Source organism: Pipistrellus hanaki (genome assembly GCF_964339955.1).
Source record: "Pipistrellus hanaki genome assembly, chromosome: 2".
NCBI classification, from domain to species: Eukaryota; Metazoa; Chordata; class Mammalia; order Chiroptera; family Vespertilionidae; genus Pipistrellus; species Pipistrellus hanaki.
Window position 1 is genome coordinate 95161987 of NC_140504.1, and position 14725 is coordinate 95176711.

At 40.6% G+C, this 14725-nt stretch overlaps 1 protein-coding gene across 1 annotated transcript in view; it reads left to right on the plus strand.

Moving 5' to 3' along the window:
* The window catches only part of ANKUB1 (ankyrin repeat and ubiquitin domain containing 1), a gene marked incomplete at its 3' end in the record, with an annotated part of 68050 nt that overhangs the window by 9930 nt on the left and 43395 nt on the right, over positions 1-14725 (plus strand). Inside the window, exons 2-3 of the mRNA XM_084875946.1 lie at positions 7442-7533; positions 11252-11395. Coding sequence (XP_084732072.1) covers positions 7442-7533; positions 11252-11395 — 236 coding nt within the window. The remainder of the gene's footprint in view (positions 1-7441; positions 7534-11251; positions 11396-14725) is intronic.

Consider the following 14725-nt stretch of genomic DNA (forward strand, 5'->3'; position numbering starts at 1 on the left):
CACCATCAACAAAATGGGACACCATAGGAGGCTTGTCCCAGGCAGCTAAATCCAGTGCCACCAAACTATGATAAATGGTAGGACCATGCAAACATCCTTGAGGGAAGATGACAAAAGTCCATTGTCAACACTCCCATGCAAAAGCAAAGTGTTCTTGATTCTCTGGGGCCATGTCCATGGAGAATAAGGCACCAGCAAAGTCTACCACATATTGGCATCAACCCAACACCAGTGCAAGATGATCCATGCGATCTGCTACAGTGGGCACCACAGAAGGTAGTGGAGGAGTCACTTCACTTAGTTCTCTGCAAACCATGGTCATCTGCCAGGTGCTGTCAGGCTTCTTTACCAGCCCACCCAAGAACTGTAGGGGCAACCACAAAAAACCTCACCCTCTCCAGGCAAAACACTGTCTGTCATGAGGGGGGCCATGAGGAGATTGGATCATGCCTGCCAGGGGGCCATGAGGAGATTGGATCTGTCCAATCTCCTCATGGCCCCCTGGCAGGCAACACTGCTGTACCAGGACTTTTCGGCAAGCTGGGCAACAGTACAGCCTCATGATGTGGGTGTCCCCCAGCAATGGGCTTCACATGTGCACCTGCAGGCAAAATTCACCTCAAAATTCAAATGTGGCTGCTAGTAGGTCCAGCCACATTTGCATACGGAGAACTTTCACCAGTTCAGTCTCCACTGCTTTCATGGATCCCGGCTGCTGCCTTAGGCATAGTCTTAGGTACAGTCACAGGTCTTGCTGCCCCATTCTTTCACAATACAATCTTCATGTCTCTCAAGCTGGCCACAGCCACAGCAACTTCTACAAAAGGGATCAGAATGGTCACCAGTAAGCCAAAGGTTGCCTGAGGGGCTATGATGAGAATCAAGTCTTTTCATATTCATTGCAAAACACTCATTACCAGAGGCTGCGAGGCTTGGGGGGTTGGCAGCCCTTGGGCTCTCATGCTGGAGACTTCACTGCTGTGCTCCATTGCCCTGGAGGCAGCTGTTGCTGGAGCCTGGCTCCTGGAGGCTGTTTTCCATTTCTGGTGGAGACAGCTATAAGTTATCTGAAACATCATCCCACAGTCTTAGGAGCCACATTGTAATTGGCTCCCATTGCCTCTTCCGGCTTTGTTTTCCTAAGTCTCTCAGTTCTTTCCAGCTGCCTTTCCCTGGTCTTTGGGGATCTGGTCCATCAGGGACAATGTCTTCTCTAACACCACTTGTGTCACCTCAACCTGTTCCCAATCCTCCCAGGGGTGGGGGTTCCAAGACATCAGGCCATCACTATTGGATATCATAGCCCAGTTGGAGGCTACATGACCTCCAGCTAGGCAGATGGAGCACTTACCCCCAAGATCCTGCCAACTATGCCAATTGTTGGGTCAGAACTCCTCTGCTAGGGGCTGGACTTATTTGGATGCTGGGAATTGGAAGAATACATGAGCATATGTATCCAGGTGGGAGAGACTTCATTGGAGACCAAACAGCTATTGCTCACAGAGCAGCCCCACAAGATGGTCCCACAAAACAGCAGCAGCAAACAAAGGAGCCAGCCACTCACTATTCAGCAGCACACTCTTATATTAGCTCAGACAAAAGAGGCTTCTTGCCAAAAAGTGACATCAGTGTTACATAAGATAAAGATGCCCCCTCTCAGTGTGTACAGGAAAACTGCCGTGTCATTGCCTTTGCTTATGACAAATGGGCCTTTAACCATTTAATATCTGGTGTGCTCTGGTTAGGGTCCCCACAACACTGCTTTAATTATTGTAGCCTTATAATGCATTTTAACATCTAGTAAGTGATTATCTTTTATTTCTCTTCTTTTTCAAAGTTTTCCAAACAAAGTTTACTTGTTTATTTTCTACATTAATTTAAGAACTGTTTTGCCTTGGTTGGAAAATCCTGTTGGTTAATACAGTACTGTATTGTATACTTAAAAGTTGCTAAGAGCAGCCGGGATCGGTTTGGCTCAATGGATAGAGCGTCGGCTTGGGGACTGAAGGGTCCCGGGTTTGATTCCAGTCAAGGGCATGTACCTTGGTTGCGGGCATATCTCCAGTAGGTGGTGTGCAAGACGCAGCTGATTGATGACTCTCTCTCTCATCGATGTTTCTAACTCTCTATCTCTCTCCCTTCCTCTCTGTATAAAATCAATAAAAAAATATATTTTAAAAAAATTAAAAAAAAAAAGTTGCTAGGAGCAGACTTTAAATGTTCTCACTGAAAAAGATGATGATTCTGTGATTATGGATTTATTAACTAATCTTATTGTTGTAATCATTTTGCAATATATATGTATATTAAACCACCATGTTGTATACCTTAAACTTACACAGTGGTATATATAAATTATATCTCAACACAACTGGAAAAATCATGTTTGTCTTTTTTTTTTTTTTAATATTTTTATTGATTTTTTACAGAGAGGAAGAGAGAGAGAGAGAGAGAGCTAGAAACGTCGATGAGAGAGAAACATCAACCAGCCACCTCCTGCACACCCCCCACCGGGGATGTGCCCGCAACCAACGTACATGCCCCTGACCAGAATCGAACCCGGGACCTTTCAGTCCGCAGACCGACGCTCTACCACTGAGCCAAACCGGTTTCGGCTCATGTTTGTCTTTTTATTGGGATAATATTTATTTATGTATAGATATTCTCTGCTTGCTGAAAATTAGGTTACACCATTTCACTCTTACAAAAGACCTACTTGTTTCTACTAACAAAAAAACAAAAAAAAATAATAAAAAAAAAAGATTCAGCTTCTTTAAAAAAGGGGACATCTATAATACTCTCAACAATCCTATTAATAAAAGCCTATATGATTGTCACGCCCTCATGCTGTGATTCCTTCATGCCGAAACAAGCAATCACAGGAGGCTGCATGAGCAGTGGGCATGCTCAGGTAGGTGGGAGCTTGACACTGTGTGTGCAACATGGAAGCGGGGCTTGAGGCTCCATGCAGCAAGGCTTAAGGGTCCTGCAACTCCACATGGCCAGGCCAGGCCAGGGGTCCCAGAGTTCTGTGTGGTGTGTAGGCAGGACCCTCCAGCTCTGGCCTACCTCTTTGGGACAATCCACCAAGAAGCCCTGGATGTGTGGGTAAGGCCTACCTCTTTGGGGCGATTGAATGCAGGGCTCCTGCACTGTGAGAGGGCACAGGCCGAGTGCACAAATTTTGTGCACTGGGCCTCTAGTAAATATTATAAAAGATTCAGCATTTTTTGCAACAAGATGAAGATATTCATTATCACCACAATTGTTGTTTTGTGTTGTTCTCAAGATACTAGCTAAAATGAGTCAATGAGAAAAATAAAAATTAGAAAATAGTAAGTAAAATTACCCCTATCATAGAACACATAATTGTAAACCAAGAAAATCATAATCAAAAATTCAAGTTTAATGGTATTACAAATAATGTAATAATTCAATTAGGTGGTTATGTTTGAAATTAAAACACAGAAATTAATAGCTTTCTAGAAATGCATGACAATATAGAAGACCTAATAATAGAAAATGCTCATTTATAAAATAAAATAAAAATAATTTGGAGGAGTAAACTTAGCAAGAAACAGATATGGGTAAAATAAATATAAAAATACAACCAAAAAACATAGAAGACTTGAACAGGTACATTAGCATGCCATTATTTCATAGGGAAGTTTTCAAACCATTAAAATAATATTTGTTTCCTAAGTTAATATAGGTTTCCCCTACTATCAGAAAGTAGAATGTTCCTATGAAACTTTTTAGAACCAATATCCTCACTTGAGGATATTTTTCCATTGATTTTTAAATTTTTTTTATTGATTTCAGAGAGAAAGGAAGAGGGAGAGATAGAAACATCAATGATGAGAGAGAATCATTAATTGGCTGCCTCCTGCATGACCCCTACTGGAGATCAAGCCCACACCTGGGGCATGTGCCCTGACCGGGAATCAAACCATGACCTCCTGGTTCATAGGTTGACACTCAACCAGTGAGCCATGCTCACCTGGCTTTCCATTGATATTTAGAGTGGAAGGGAGGGAGAGAAAGAAAAAAAACATACATCGACTGGTTGGCTCCCCAACGCACCCTGGCTGGGATGGGGGCTTAGCCTGCAACTGAGGTACATGCCCTTGACCAGAATCAAACCGGGAACCCTTTAGTCCATGGACCACCGCCCTTACTACTGAGCCAAACTAACTAGGGCAACAATTCCATTTTTAATTTTTTGAGGAAACTCCATACTGTTTTCCAAAGTGGCTGTAACAGTCTGAATTCCCATTAGCAATGTACTAGGGTTTCTTTTTTTCATATCCTCATCAGCACTTGTTTGTTCATTTGTTTTGATAACCATTCTGACAGGTATGAGGGGATACCTTCTTGTCATTTTAATCTGCATCTTTCTGATGATTGAGTTAGAACTCTTGATTTTAAGGAAAAGACACCAAATACAGAATGTTTAAATAAAATGAGGAGAATTTAGTATATATAGACAAGATGTCTCATAAAATTCAAGGGCAACAGAAATCATGGAAATGCTCTCCATCTTTCTGTGCCCTCTGTCTGATTCATTCTTTCTTCTTAGTCAACTTTCTCTGCTGACTCAGTCACATTGGAGGAATAATATGGTTCGCCCACAGTTATTAAGTTACATGTTAACATCCAACCACAAAGTCATATTTTCTTTCAGTCCAAAGAGAAAGTATTCTGATAGTTTTATTCTGGTTCATCTAACTGTGATGATGATAATAAGGTCACATTACAAATATGGCTTGGGGAGGGGCAGAAATGGGGAATAAGTGCAAATCTATCACAGTGCACAAACACACACACACACACACACACACACACACACACACAATATATATATATATATATATATATATTTGGCCAGTGATTGTAACGCCAGAACGACAGGAATGACAGGAAGGACCAATTGCCAAGATGCTCACTGTAGCTAGCGAGCCAGCCCAATCAGGGGTTGGGGCTGCCAGCCATCCTCTCTGGGACCCTACCCTTGGTTGACCAACTCTGATCAGACTCTCCCACCCCGCAGGAAGGTCCCGCGGGCCAAAAGCACCCCTCCACCTCCACCTTTCCCTCCTGCCAGCCCTGTCCTCGATCAGTTCACCCCACCGTGAACTGATCCTCATCCCACAGACCCTCATCCCAGCCCGCCTCACCCCTGATCCCACCCTCCACCCCAATAGGGGGCAGGGCCAGCCAGCCAACCTCCCACAGCCCCTCCTCCCTACTGGACCTGCACCCTATGGGCCCCCACCATCCTGATTGGCCCGCAGCCCCTCCTCCCGGCCGACCCTGCCCCTGATCCCCACCCCCAACCCCAATAGGGGGTGGGGCCGGCCAGCCAACCTCCTGCAGCCCTTCCCCCAGCCTGGCTCCACCCCAGATCAGTTCCCCCACTCTGATCAGGGGCCAGGCTGGCCAGCCAACTACCCATGGCCCTTCCCCCGATTGCTGGTCCCCAATCAGCCCCCCCTCCCCCATCCAAGGGCAGGGCTGGCTGGCCCACCACCCAAAGGCCCTCCCCATGGCCAGCCCTGCCCCAATCAGCCCCCAAATTCCAATCAAGGAAGGAATCACCCATGGTTCCTCACCCCAGCAAGCTGGCCCTAATCTGCCTGATCTGGGCAGGCTGGCCAGCCAACCTCCCGCCATATCCTCCAGAGCCCTGATGTAACCCAATTGGGGCCGGGCCAGCTGGACCCCACCCGTGCACAAATTCATGCACTTGGCCTCTAGTGTATAAATAAACATACAGTTCTTGGTTGTGATTTCTTAAAGCATATGAGCTTCTTTAACATCCTCTGCCTTGGGTTGGTTAGTTTCTCTGGAAGCAGAGCCTGGGAGGAACTGAGATGCATGTCAATCACTGAGGAAGTGTTCTTCAAGAAAAATTGTAAGGGAGCATTGAGAAGAAGAGAATGGTGAGGAAGGATACAACCTCAAGTAAAGTCCAGCTGTGGCCTGATCTAGAGATCTTTTGTAGAGTTTCCATCCCTTAGGATGAGAAGGTGGGCCTTTTGTAGCCTCTTCATAGTCAGTTATTGAGGGGAGTGCCTAGCTTTCCAGGCAAGGTAACTCCCATCAACTGAGGGCAATTCTTTGAAGAAATATGAGCCCTTAGAGTCAACAGTCATAACACCTGGGAAGTGTGGAGGGTGGTCAAACAGCTAAACAACATTAACTACCACCCTATATTAATATACGTTCTATTAAAATGTTGACAGCATAAGATTGCATTACATTGTAACACTTTAAAAATATGAGGCAAAAAGAGTTAGCTTTGCAATGAAATTCTTTGCCTTTATGTTTTCCATTTTCTTAGATTTCTTAAAGTTATAACTCAAGTTTGGAATCAAAACAGAATCAATCAACATGTTAACATTTACCGAGCACCTGTCATATCAGTCACATTGAGCTAAGTGCCATTAAGAATGAAAAGTAAAGCAAGATGAGGATTCTGTCCTAGATCAGGAGGAATTTCAGGAATTTCTTTACATATGTATAAGAAAAAATTATCAGACTTAATTACATTAAATTAGATATAACATACAGGGGATTTCAGAGGACAGTCTTAAAATTAAGTTTTAAGTAAAATGTTTACTCTACGAATTTGAGTATTGGTGCTGAATATGTTTGGTCATTTATTGAGTGAGGTTTGAAATATTTTCCACCAACAAGTTTTAGGAAGTTGAAAAATATAATGGCAAATTGTTCTAAATAACATAAAGGTGGGGCTAAAAGAAATACCAACTATATTTATTGTGCTGCTGCTGGGCAGAGATGAAAAGGGAAAGCCACAGAGTCCTTTGCCTACATATTCATCTCCCTGGTGCTAGTGGATATTCTATCCCGTGGCAGAATTAGAAATACTGCTGGGGAACAAGTATACAAAGTTGTTATGGAAACCAGAATGCTTCAGCTGAGAGTTATTTACGGAGAACTTTAAGGATTATCACTGTCAATAAAAGCAACTCTGCTTTGCTTTACTCTGTCCCAGTGCATCCAAATTAATACCTGTTTTGCAGGGACTTTCAATAAGCTGCCAGTGGATGGTGGTCACATTACAAAAGAGTGATTTATATTTGGCGTTTTATATTACGTGCTTGACTGTTGTTCACATTTGCCTCAACTATTGTCAAGTTTGCTAGTTTCCACCATATAGGAACAAGGTGGCTATTGACTTCTGCCATTGGCTGAGAAACGTTTCCCCAAACATAGCTGCTGTGTTGCCAATACTGTGATACTGTGGGACTTGTCTCTTCACATTCTCTCAGCTCACCTTTGAGTCTAAACTGTAATAGTAGCCTCTGCCCACCACTTTTGTCCTTAATTGAAAATTGGATTTTTTTCAGCTAACCAACAGGATATTTTTTTTTTAATTGTGGGGTTTGTTTTATGTGTGTGTGTTCTGTTTTTGCAGAAATGAGGATTTTCATAGCCTTTGAGGAATCTTTTGAACCATTTGAAGTTTCAGCAGATGAAACCGTTGAAGCTGTCAAGCAGATGATAAAGGTGTGTACGTACTTTGTAACTGAGCCACTAAGATGTATATTAACTTTAACTATGCAGTGAAGTTTAAACTGCACACAGGGCAGAGATTTTGCTACTGGATACATTTGCAGCAAACAGGGAACTAAAAATATTTCAAAATATCTTTGTTTGCTTACACAATCTATACTAATAAAAGGCTAATATGCTATTTAGACCACATAGACTGGACAACGTCTGGATATCCTCCTGGAGAATGCCACAGTGGCAGGGGCTGAGGCAGTTAGGGGTGATCAGGCGGGCAGGGGAGAGCGGTTAAAGGAGATCAGGCTGGCAGGCACAATGGTTAGGGACTGTCAGGCAGGTGACATCCTGCAGTCAGACATTCCCTAAGGGATCCCAGATTGGAAAGGGTGCAGGCCTGGCTGAAGGACGTGTGTCTCCCGCACAAATTTCATGCATTGGGCCTCTAGTCTATAATATTGTAGTAAAAGGGTAATATCCTAATTAGACCAGATGTCTTCTAGACATCTTTCTAGACAGAACTTCCCGATGAAGCCTGGGTGAAAGGAAAGCCAGCCCGGGTCCTGGGTCCTGGGTGCCTGCTGTTGGCCGGAGGAGGAAAGCCCAGGACCAGGGTGCTGGCAGCTGGGAGAAGGAAGGCATCTTAGAATAGGAAATAATTTGGGTGCAATATTTTTTTGTAAACTTATATTCACTCTAAAATGAGAAATTAAGATAAATATTTAAGTCTTGACCATTCAATGGCATTTAACTTGGATATGATCATTCCCATTTGCTAAGGAGCATATAGTGAATCAAGTTATTTAGTGGATTACTATGACCACTGCAAGCTAGATCTTTTAACACAGAGGCTCTTAAACTTTATGGGTTGTAGATCCCTTTGGCATCTGGCAAGCCTCTGGACTCCTCAGAATACCTTTAAATGCATAAAAAAATTAAAGTACATACAAAGAAAAAGTAATCATTATATTAAAATACAACTTGCAAACATTAAAAAACAAATTTGTGATATAGTGACATGTGGACTTCATTATAAACACATTAACAAATTCTAGCAGTATATCTAATAGCTATTGTAATTTCAAAGTAGTGATCAGCATATTTTGAAATATCTGCAGCAACTGTAAGGTAATATTAAAATATCAATGATTCCTATTGGTAACAGTCACATAGTATGTGTCCTACATGCATAATTTTTTTAAAATCTCAATTTCATTTAGAATTAATAAAAATAAATTATAGTTTTTCCCATATAAATTGTATCCATAAACTTTGGGGAGGTCTATAGACCCTGTCTAATACTTCTTTCCTCTGTACTAAACACTTTTATAATGCTTAGTGGAAAATGTGAACAAAAATAAATTACATTGTTGGTCCAGTAACATAAAGGTGTACTGTTTTCATAATATGCTATTGGGAGGGGCAGGGCATGTGCAGGACAAAGGGAAGTGAGGCTGGAGCTGCAGGCTCTTTGTCTGCCCACAGTGTCTCAGATTCATTCTTAAGGAACCGAGAACTTAATTTTCCAAAATGTCAAAAAGGCCATCTTGTGCCCCACCTCTCACCCCAATTCATGCAACACAAATGCCTAGCACACCAGGATTTGTGGGATACAATCCATACAGTCATCTCGCTTACAGCTGCATACTGGGAGGGAACCCAGGCGCCAACTGCTGGGTCATGAGAGAATCAACTATTACAGCATCCAGCAAATAACTGGAATTGACCAGAAATGCTTTCAGAGTTAGGACCTTGTGAATCACCAGCACAGACATTAAAAAAATTTTTTTAACCTGGCTTTTTGGCTATTTTAAACATTTGTTGTACCATCTCACACTGGGGGGCGGGGGAATATATATATATATATATATAATTAGTGAGATCTAGATATGTATATAGAATAAAAAAACTCATTCTTTTTGGTGGTTGGTAGAGATAAAACCTCGGGCACTTAATGCTTGTACAAGGTGTAGACAAACCTAGAATTTCTAATGGTTAAAATACCCTAGTCGAGATGAAGCATTATCTTTCATTTAAGGTAATTGTCATTAGGCTCAAGAACTCAAGTTTCTTAGTAAAAGCTGGGCTTACAGACCTGGATTTTGTTGACTGGCCTACCAGTTTGAATTGCTACACATAATTATTTGTCTTCTGGATTTAATAGTTGACTTTCTAACTGAGATTCATTTGTCTTCAGTTAAAAAGAGAAAAAGCCGAAAGCGGTTTGGCTCAGTGGATGGAGCTTCGGCCTGCGGACTGAAAGGTTCAATTCCAGTCAAGGGCATGTACCTTGGTTGCGGGCACATCCCCAGTGGGGGGTATGCAGGAGCAGCTGGTCGATGTTTCTCTCTCATCAATGTTTCTAACTCTCTATCTCTCTCTCTTCTCTGTAAAAAATCAATAAAATATATTTTTTTAAAAAGAGAGAGAAAAAGACTGTTGTGTCACATCAAAGAATTACAGAATAAAAGTTGGGTGAAATTAATTTGAAGTACCAGACTAGATTTCTACAGCTAAAAGTGTGCTTATAATCCTTAGGATATGGGATATGATTTCTGTAACTGAAAATGTTTCATTTAACTGATTAACCTAAGTAAAAACAAATGTAAAAGTATCGATAAAATAAATGATAAACCTAAGACAATAAAAATTGGGTGATATACTTTTTACTTTAGAACCATATTAAACTCCATTCAAGGAAGTTTAGGTACCAAAAAACAAATAGCTGCAAAAATGGTTTACCAAAAATAAATAAAATTAATCCAAAAGCCAAATACCTGCATACGTTGGAATATGATATTGGTGATAATTTATACAACCTGGAATAACTGTAAACTTCTCAGTACCTGGTTTTTGTTTGCTGTATTCAGAAATAATTCAATTACTGTGTCTTCAAAAAGCTCTCTCTGTTGTCAAGCTATAGCAGAAGGCTTGTAACTATCAAACTATCTTGCTTAGCTTGCTAGGTTTTGTCCATTTAAAATTTTCATTTTTTTCTGCATAATTTGCACTTCATTAGCAAATCAATGAACCAGGCACATTTCATGGTACCTGAAAGGAATTCTGACAAAGTGTGTGTAGTGTATGCATTTCACAATTTTTATGTGCATTGATACATGTTTTTTCCTGGCATATATGTGTTGTTTCATGAGTCTAATGGGTGGCAAAGTTATCAACTGGCAAAGAACATTTTAATTTAAACAAAGAACAGAATAAATTTTGGACCACTCATGTTTTTGTTTGTTTTTTTAAAAAAATATATTTTATTATTTTTTACAGAGAAGAAGAGAGAGGGATAGAGAGTTAGAAACATTGATGAGAGAGAATCATCGATCAGCTGCCTCTAGCACACCCACTACTGGGGATGTGCCCGAAACCAAGGTACACGCCCTTGACCGGAATCGAACTGGGAATCTTTCAGTCCGCAGGCTGACGCTCTATCCACTGAGACAAACCAGTTTCAGCTGGACCATTCATGTTAATGCAGAAAATTACTCATCCGCAATACACTAGAATTATTATATTTTAATTACTCTATACAGGCTAGCTCTTTATTATCTATGTTAATGGAATAGAAATTGTGGTAACTGTAATATTAGAAGCATTTGTATTTTGGTTTGTGTAAGCATTTTTTTCTTAACTTGGATGTACCTGTAAGAATTCTCTCTTAATAAAGTGAGATCATTTAATGGAGAAAAAAATGCTATTGATTTTTAAGGATTATTTCTACATTCCTCTCTCTGAAGATGAACAAGGCAGACAGTATCTGGAGCTGATGTATGCTGGAGCAGCCCTGAAGAACAGCTGGAGTCTTGCTGATGTTGGAATATCTTTTTTTTCAACTCTCAAGTGCTTTGTTAAGGTTTGATGATCAAAATAACATTTGTCCAAGATATCGATATCATTTTGAATAACATTGTGGATAATTCAATGAAAGTAATTTCACAGCTTAGGAAGAGGTTTTCTTTTCTTGCCTTCTTTCTTTTTCAATTTGTGCTGTAAGGCCCAATAGGTTATGAAAATTACAGAGTCCCCCTGTTTACTCCTTCTCTCCCCTCCCTCCCTCTCTAACTTGTTGCCTGCCCCAAGGAGTCACCACAGAGCAACCTACAAATCAATATTGGAAAAAGACCAAAGGGAGAATCTGAAATATTGATTCAGGTAGAGCACGTCCATGGGTCCACAATGGATTAGGATCACTCTAATGAGGAAAGGGAAGTACTTCTTAGCAACCACAAACATGAAGGGGCAGGTTCCATAATCAAATCCAGCAGAGCAGCCATTCATGAATTAGGTACATATACAATGGAGATAACGTTTTCCATTTATAGGGCCCTTAATCTGTGGTGCTTAATTTGGGGTCCTTGGATGGGCTTTAAGAACTTGACAAAACCCTAAAATTGCAATATATGCAAAACTATTTTACTTGGAGACTTTTTGGGTGAAGGACTTTTTAAAAATATATATTTTAAATTGATTTTTTACAGAGAGGAAGGGAGAGATTAGAGAGTTAGAAATATCAATCAGCTGCCTCCTGCACCTCCCCACCCCACCCCACTGGGGATGTGCCCACGACCAAAGTACATGCCCTTGACCGGAATTGAACCTGGGACCCCCCAGTCCGAAAGCTGATACTCTATCCACTGAGCCAAACCAGTTAGTGTGGGTGAAGGACTTTTAACTTTTAGCAATTTATTAAAAAAAACAGGTGGCCTACAGAGTTTATTTTATTTTATTTTATTTTTAATATATTTTTATTGATTCCAGAGAGGAAGGAAGAGGGAAAGATAGAAATGATGAGAGAGAATCATTGATTGGCTGCCTCCTGCATGCCCCCTACTGGGGACTGAGCAAGGAACTGGGCATGTGCTGAACTAGAATAAAACCATCATCTCCTGGTTCATAGGTTGATGCTCAACCACTGACCCACACCGACTGGGCCCTACAGACGTTAAGAGCTATTCTCTAGGGCAGAAGTATTATTCAGTACCAGCTGTTTTCCCCATATGAAAACATGAGCCCTAGTAGTAAAATGCATATTCTCTGCTACATGAGACACTAATTTTATCATATTTAACATTAAAAAATTTTATGGTAAACAAAGTTAACTCTTGTTTCCTGTTTAAATTCTTTCTTGTTTAAAGTTTTATCTATGTATCCTTTCCCCCTTGATCTCTCTCAGGCTGCTCCCATCCCCCAACAATGCCCTCACCCCCCAACTGTCTGTGTCCATTGGCCCACCATTACTTCTTTTTTTTCTTTACTTTATTGATTACATATGTGTCCTTATCTCCCCACTGCCCCCTACCTCAATCCCGCTCATGCCCTCACCCCCCTAGTGTCTGTGTCCATTGTTTATGCTTATATGTATGCACACAAGTCTCCCCCATCCCCCTCCACCTTCCCTGGCCTTCCCTCTGAGGGTTGACAGTCTGATCAATAAAGCTAACTCTTTGTTTTAACATTTTTACTGATTGACTAAGAGAGAAGACTATATAAAAGGAATATTCTAAAATATTATTATTAAGTAACTAGTGTCCCTGTGCATGAAATTCATGCATGGGGGGGAGGTGTCCCTCAGCATGGCCTGCACCCTCTCCAATCTGGAACCCCTTGGAGGATGTCTAACTATCAATTCAGTCCAGATCCCATTAATCTTACTTATCTTTTCAAAGAACCAACTCTTGGTTTCATTGATTTTTTTTTTTTTTTGTATTCTTTTTTTAGTCTATATGTCATTTATTTCTTCTGTAATCTTTTTTATTTCCTTCTCCTTACTCTGGGCATTTCTTGTTGTTCTCTTTCTAATTCTTTCAGGGTTAAATAGTTTATTATTAATTTTTTGTTTGTTACAAACAAACATATGATTCCTTTACATATGACTCCTTTTTCCCTAACCTTAACTCTCCCCCCACACCAAGCACTCTGACCCCACAGGACAAGCCACAATGACTGCAGGGTCTGTGTTCATTGGTTATGTTAATATGCATGAATACAAATCATTTGATTGATCTCTAACACCCCTTCTTCCTCTGCCTTGTCTCTGAGGTTGGATGGTGTGTTCAATGTTATCTTGTCTCTGGATATATTTCTGTTCTTCACTTTATGTTGTTCATTATATCCCACATATGAGTGAGAACATGTAATATTTATCTTTCTCTGACTGGCTCATTTCGATTAGCATAATGCTCTCCAGTTCTATCCAGTTGCAAATGGCAAAAGTTTCTTCATTTTTATAGGAACATAGTATTCCATTGTCTAGATATACCACAGTTTTCTAATCCACTCATCTGCTGATGGGTACTTAGGCTGTTTCAAAATCTTAGCTATTATAAATTGTGCTGTTATGAATATAGGGGTACATATATCCTTTCTGATTGTATTTCTGGTTTATTTATTTATTTATTTATTTATATTTATTTTTTTAAAATAAATTTTTATTGTTCATATTATTACAAGTGTTCCTTCCCCCCCCCTTCCGACCCCACCCTCTGCCCTTTCCCCACTCCCCATTGTCCTCATCCATAGGTGCACAGTGTATGTTCAGTCTCTTCCCACATTCCCCTCTCCCCTTTTCCCCAAGAACCATCAGTTCACTCCCCTTCCATACCTCTGATTCTATTATATTCAACAGTTAATATTGTTCATCAGATTTTTTTTTAATTTCCTTAGTTTTTAGATTCACTTGTTGATAGTTACGTATTTGTTGTTCATAATTTTTATCTTTATTTACTTTCTCTTCTGAAAGAACCCCCTTCAGCAATTCATATAATTCTGGTTTGGTGGTGATGAACTCCTTTAGCTTTTTTTTTTATTAGTGAAGCTCTTTATCTGACCTTCGATTCTGAGTGATAGCTTTGCTGGGTAGAGTATTTTTGGCTGTAGGTTCTTACTATTCATCACCTTGAATATTTCTTGCCATTCCCATCTGGCCTGCATGGTTTCTGTTGAGAAATCAGCTGACAATCGTATAGGTGCTCCTTTATAGGTAACCACCTGCTTAGCTCTTGCTGCTTTTAATATTCTCTCTTTGTCCTTTGCTCTTGGAATCTTAATTATGATTTGTCTTGGTGTGGTCCTCTTTGGATTCCTCTTATTTGGAGTTCTGTGTGCTTCCTGGACTTGTAAGTCCAATTCTTTCCCCAGGTGGGGGAAGTTTTCTGTCACTATTTCTTTCAGTATGTTTTTGATA